This window comes from Oncorhynchus mykiss, chromosome 13 (assembly GCF_013265735.2).
Source record: "Oncorhynchus mykiss isolate Arlee chromosome 13, USDA_OmykA_1.1, whole genome shotgun sequence".
Lineage (NCBI taxonomy): Eukaryota > Metazoa > Chordata > Actinopteri > Salmoniformes > Salmonidae > Oncorhynchus > Oncorhynchus mykiss.
In genome coordinates this window covers 57,189,652-57,196,316 of record NC_048577.1, presented here as the reverse complement: position 1 = coordinate 57,196,316, position 6,665 = coordinate 57,189,652, and the positions used below count along the sequence as shown (strand labels likewise).

Genomic DNA, 6,665 nt, shown 5'->3' with positions numbered 1-6,665 from the left:
CTTTGAAAGGCAACATTCTCCCCCTTGTGCGAAGCAATTGTCTCAAAAAGTCACCTTAAATCATATTACGTGCTATTTACTACCAGTTTCATTCCCATTCTGTATCTTATATTAGTTCTTGATTTAGATAAAAATGCTGTCAGTATCTTTACAGAATCAATATGTTATCCAATGATGATGAGTATGGACACAATGTTACTCAAGAGTTACTATACTTGTTTGGCTTGTCTTCATACAATAGTCCCACTGTCCTAACATCCTCTTTCCTCATTTTGAGTGACTCTTTACACTGACAGTGCCAACATTGCTACGTTGTATTTTATACAGTCAGTGGAGATCATCAAGCTTTACAGTTCAATCACTGTGGTGGTTTTTCACTGATAAAATCTCCATAATTATGTTTTCATACTGAAAAGGGGGATTGGTGAGCATGAGCTGTTGTACGCACAAGGACACACTCTTAAAATGAATGATTACAAATATTTTCCCCAGTTTTAATGACCCAGTCACCCACGAAACAGAGACAAAATAAATTGAGTTTGGTTAAAAAGAGAGAATAACTTTATTTTAACAAGACATTTATGAGACAATACAGATGTTTACCTGGACTAAAACATCTCTTCAGGGTTTCCTTATTACAAGCATGGCCTAGTCAAACTATGTTCAAGACATGTTTCATTCTACACAACCACTACTATATAAAAAAGATATAAAACCAATTTTCTGAAACTGACAACAGAAAATTAAGTTGAATAACAAACCAGTCTTATTCTCAAACAGTGAACGGGTGGAAAATAGCTTTTCTTGATCTCTGAATAAGTGAACCAACAAGTCACCAAAACAATGGACTTTTTAAGAGCTGGATGTTACAGCGTTTATTCGCAGCACACCTTGTATGAATGTTACTCAAATCTGAGTTGTTTTAGCGGAGGTTGTTTATGTACAAAACAGGAAGGAAACAAAGGCAAGAATGAAAACACTAGACATCAACAGTTATGTAGAACTGTGAGCAGGACGTCTTCCGCATGGTATTGGTTCTGTGGTGGAAAATGGGACAAGCTGCAAAGCAGCCGTCTGGGGGGTGGAGGAAGATGTGGGGGAGTACTTCACATGCTAGTAGAGGCCTCCTGTCTGTTGCTGGAAAACGTCGATCGTATCTTCATCCTCCATTTCCAACTGTCAGGAAAAAGGAAGGAAATTAAGTCAATTTGATATAAAACCCGATTTCATTAGATTACATGGCATTCATGACAAAAATGTACACAAATTAGCCGTGAATGGAAAACTTTCGTTAGAAGACATTTTGCATTTAACATTCTTTTGACATGCACAAATGTTCATTGGTATTCTCAAAACAGGGAGAAATGTCTAATGTATTATTGCTGGAATGGTGTTGTTCAAGCGAAATAGAGTGAATTGACATAATAAATCAGTTCCTCCCATAAGACTCCAGGCTTACCTGTGCAGGTGTGTCTGTCTCGTTTATAGGCTGTCCATCGAACCGGAACCGGATTTGCCTAATTGTCAACCCCTACAGACACAGACACACAGATACTAAATTCCATTAAACTGTCTGGCACAAAACAATCTCTCCAAGTAAAATGTCCAAAGAAAACAACGTTTGCCCAACCCTTGCCAAGCAATCCATTAATAGTGTACGGCACTGAGGAAGCAAGGTTAGCCATTCCTTTAAAAACTCCTGTCGCTTCTCTACTTTGTGAATGAAAACACTGCAGAGAGGAAGGGATAAGGAGATAGGGAAGGGCGTTACTATATTGCCACTCCATATCCACGTTGGCCGACCTCATTTTTATCAGATAAAGGAAGAAACAACAGGATAGGGAGGGAAGTGGCTTCTACTCAACAAAGCCTGTAGAGCCTGGCCTACTTCCATGACTTCACTGGTCTAAAGAGACACACAAGATCCATTATGGGTGGGCACGCACACACTGCATTGAGATTAGGCCTGGGCAAGCCTGGATAAGACAGGCCTAGCACTAGAGAGCAAAGGCTCAGTTGCTACATCTCTGCCTCCATCTCTACATCTCTGTACTTGCCAGTGCAAGCAGCATGAACACAATCATTCAAAAAGACATGTAAAACAGAACAGCTCCAAGTGCACTAGGGAAGAGAACAAAAAGACCTTTGATATGTTGGGAGAATCCAAAGCCAAGAACCCTATTTTAAAAGTACTTATTAGGTAATGCAGTGTAAATCCCCTCAATTAGCCTGTAAGCTCATAAATTGCACAGATCAGATTGGCCATAATGATTCAGCAGTAAGGCTTAGTATTTACTAATCAGCCTACAGCCAGAGAGATAGGCAAGTTAAGCTTAAGCCTTACTAATGCACATTGCATTGAATATGACAAGTACATTTGGTGCATATTACAATAAAGGGTATTTGACCAAATAAAAAGTGATTCAAGAACTAAAATCAGAAGAGTGGACAGTACAGAGTCATTACTAAATGACATTTTAGTAATTTAGCAGACGCTTTTATCCAGAGCAACTTACAGGAGCAATTAGGGTTAAGAGCCTTGTTCAAAGACACCAAAAATATATTTCACCTATTCAGCTCAGGGATTCGAACCAGCGACCTTCCAGTTACTGGCCCAACGGTCTTAACCACACATAGAGCTGGACACTGGAATAATGAGGACGATGAAAAGGAAGATGATAATATGATGAAGACAACACAGCCCATAGCGCTCGTCTCCTGTCACAGACAATGTCGACTACATCTGACAGTGAACAGATCAAAGAGATACAAGTGTATAAAAGGGTGCATGTATTGTGTTCTCTCTTCAATGAGTTTCCTTGTCCTCACTGGATAATATGAGCTGTCATCTTTCATCAACCCCTGTATTCCCATAGTTAGGGTCATAACTTTTTTCAGGTCAGGTCATTAGGGAAAAGTTTTTGGGCCCATAGTCATAAAGCATCTCAGAGTTCAAGTGTATTAGTAATATACCTTTACACATGACATACGTGGAGTACACAGTGCAAATACATGCTTAATTACAGGTTCACCTCTCGACAATAGGAAAGTAATTAAGTAAATAAAAGACTACTAAAAAGAAAACTCAATGAATAAGAACGAGGATTAAAATGTTCCTAAGATACAAGGAGGCACTCAAACGAATTGAAGTAGGATATTTACAAATGTGCCAGGGAATTGTGCAATACAGTGTGCGATAATAAATTCTAAATAGACATTTTGCAGGAATATTCATCATTCCTCTTCCTCTCTGGAGGAGAATGATGACATAGGACCAGTTTTGACTTGGCCCGTTTAGATCACAATGAATAAACGACATGGACAGAGCGGGACCTGATCCTTGATCAGCACTCCCACTCTGAGACACTTTATGAATACTGGCCCTGGCCCTATGTATAGGGTAGAGGTGCTGCTAGTTGCTTATGGCTTGGCCTCTGTCCAGAAACCACCTCTACCCCCTCGGCACATTATGCAGATTCAAAAGGACTTGATAGGTATAACCAATATGGTAGTAGCTCAACCTTGCCCTCTGATACCGCTGCTGATGTTGTGCACTCAGTGGCATCATCATGGTTGCCATGTCAGACTCACCTGTCTCTCACAGTACGCCTTCATGAGTTTGCTGAGCGGCGTGTGTCTCTTGATCTTGAACTGCACCACCGACCCATCCTGTCCCGCCACCTTCAGGTTTATGTGGTCGTTGTTTTCTGTTTTCACTCCCTCCTGATGGACACAACAATCATTGGGGGTGTATTCAGTGAGATGAAACGCAGATACTGTATAAATGTAATGTTTAGAATTACCATGATACCCACTATTACATGTGACAAATAATCAAGTCTGTTAAAAGTCGAATAGTCCACCTAATTTCAGTTTAAGTGACAACAAAAGCAAGAATAGTGTAGAGACTCATTGTACCATTTAAACCGCTGTGAAATATCTTTTCCATAACCAATAATATAGTATTTTCAGTTGTTTGAAGCTGGTGTACAAAAGTAAAAAAGTAAAAGACTAAAAACTAAATTGAAGAATGGGAAGCATAGAAATAGCACACATAACAGATTTAACACTTCTTAGACTTGCTTTCAATGAGAATGACATATCTATAACTCACATTTCTATGTACATTTTGTCAGGTCACCCAAAAAGTTACATATTGCAGCTTTAAACATGGCTAGCTCATATAGACAAACACTGAATACAATATAAGGTAACCTAGCTGCTTTTAGAAACGCTAGTATTTACACACTAGGGTTGCTGGGAATTCGCTTGCAAAAAACAGAATAGTCCGCCAAAAGCCAGAAGTTAAATAAAATAAACTTTCATCTTACTCTGCCGATTGTCTGTAGGCTTCGACCTTATGTTGGGGGGAATTTGAGAAAAAACAAACATCTAATGGAACGTATAATTAAACACTTTCCAAACGTGGATCTGTTGTCGACCCATGCAGTTCCTCAGCGAGGTCAGTTCTTCTCTGCTTACCTCATGTCAAAATAAAAGTTCTTGCTATCTTTTGTGAGGGTATGGGGCCATGCAGGACTTTTATTTTGACACGAGGTAAGGGGAGAGTAATTGGGTCTACAATAGACCCACGTTTGGAAATTCTGAATGTTCTATTAGATGTTTTTTCCTCAATGTCCCCTCTGCATAAAGACCAGCCCTACAGACAATCAACAGAGTAAGTTGAAATTGAATTTTATTTAACTTCTGTATTCTTGCAGACTATTCCATTTTTTTGCAAGGTAATTCCTAGTAACGCTAGTGTGTGAATACTAGTGTGAATACTAGTGTGTGAATACTAGTGTGTGAATACTAGTGTGTGAATACTAGTGTGTGAATACTAGTGTGTGAATACTAGTGTGTGAATACTAGTGTGTGAATACTAGTGTGTGAATACTAGTGTGTGAATACTAGTGTGTGAATACTAGTGTGTGAATACTAGTGTGTGAATACTAGTGTGTGAATACTAGTGTGTGAATACTAGCGTTCATAAAAGCAGCTAATGTTAACCTTGCCTGGGACGATCAGATACAAATGTTGCTTGGCTGATACAGTTGATGCAAATCAAATTATCAGTCAGGTCCCAGGCTAATGGCAACATTGATATGACCATCATTGATTTTAGGCCAGCAGAAACATTTACACAGAGTTTTTGTCAGCAGTGTACTATCTGAATATAAGCAGTTTCTGAACAGTGAAAACAGACCAAATATTTAAAGTTGCATAGAACACTTACAAGGGCCTTGGATAGTTCAGCAGTGACATACAAGTTCATCTGTCTTGACTATTATTTACTTGTTCTAAAAGTCATGGCGCTGTGGCAATGTAATGAGACAAGAAGTGTTTTTGGACAATGTTTAGTCTACAGAGTGGAATGTATCATGCTTGACTACAGGATAGGTGCTTTACACATTCTGGAATTCATCCAAATGAGGACACATATTAAACATGTATGTGTCAAACATCTGATCATTGGTCCACACACACACACACACACACACACACACACACACACACACGATGGATGCATTTCAAAATATTGATCATACTTTTACACATGAAAACACATAGTGTTAAAAACCATGTTTTACTCCTGTCTCAGTCACACCATTTCACTCATTTGTAACATGCTGTGATAGCTGGCTCCATAAACAGATGAGAGGGACCCTTGCTGTAGCCATGAATGAATGTAACAAGTTTGTAACTGAAGAAATTGACAAAGTGATGACTGATACAACCACTTGGATCTGAACTGAGTTTGTCAGATTACATTTGCAAATACAAAAGATTAAGAACTGAAGAGAGTGCATGCATTGCTTACTGTCATGTTCAGCTAGCAAACGCTAGTTGGCTGCGATTCAAGCAGCAAGCCACGCGCCCATGCAGGCGCGTGCACAGGTCTTCCGGTGTCTCCAATGGAGTACTTGCATTTTCAAAACTTGAGTCTACTAAGATCTCAAGTAAGGAAATATTACATGTACATTTTTCCTTAGTTCTATTTGAGTTATGTATGTAAAAAAAAAGGTGATGAGATGTAAGCATATTTTCAAGCAACTCACCTTGGGTTTCTCGTCAGCCATGGTTACTCTATTTGCGCTTCTCTACGCCGCCACACAACGAATAGACGTGTACGCGCACGTACCCGCTCCCGATTAAAATACCGGCCTTACGTGCGCGATCACAAACACATGCTCGTGCCCTGTACTTCACATTCATTGGTCAACCTTGGTCACAGGGTAAGATGTTGAGCGCTGGCAGAGGGCGGGAATGTCGTAATGCGCGTTTCTGTACCACGTGCACGCGCATTTATAACACGTTCCCTTTTGTTTTGTTTTATGAAAATATTCACCGAAAACGTTCTAATGCTTTGATGTTAACCGTGCCATTGCTGTACATTTGCGCAATAAAAATCAGGTTATTTAAGAAAGTGTACTGAAAGCTCAATGTTTGGGAATTTAAACCATTCTGGAATTTTGTCATGGAAGAGAGGACTGATCCTCAGTAGCCATCTTGTTTTTATAGACCATAACATTCAGCCCAAAAATTATGCAGTTGTACCACAGATGGAACAATGAAATATTTGGTTGTACAATACTTGTACCAAAATAGACATGATCCAGCAAGAAACTAATGTTGTCCACACAGTATTGGATGGATGCTGATAA

The 6,665-nt window shown here is 39.4% G+C and overlaps 1 protein-coding gene across 2 annotated transcripts; it reads right to left on the bottom strand.

Annotated features, from left to right (window-relative positions):
• Positions 1 to 538: 538 nt before the first annotated feature.
• LOC110486893 (small ubiquitin-related modifier 2) lies at positions 539 to 6,215 on the bottom strand. Of its 2 annotated transcripts, none has more exons than XM_021558745.2 (4): positions 6,060 to 6,215; positions 3,592 to 3,723; positions 1,460 to 1,531; positions 539 to 1,176 (listed from the first exon to the last, which is right to left on the bottom strand). In XM_021558745.2, exons 1-4 carry the CDS (start codon positions 6,078 to 6,080, stop codon positions 1,114 to 1,116), a joined length of 288 nt encoding a protein of 95 aa, XP_021414420.1. In that variant the 5' UTR covers positions 6,081 to 6,215; the 3' UTR covers positions 539 to 1,113. The 2 variants fall into 2 exon arrangements, with proteins under 2 accessions (XP_021414420.1, XP_036797513.1); XM_036941618.1 differs by lacking the exon at positions 6,060 to 6,215 and adding an exon at positions 5,822 to 5,970.
• Between the last annotated feature and the right edge of the window lie 450 nt (positions 6,216 to 6,665).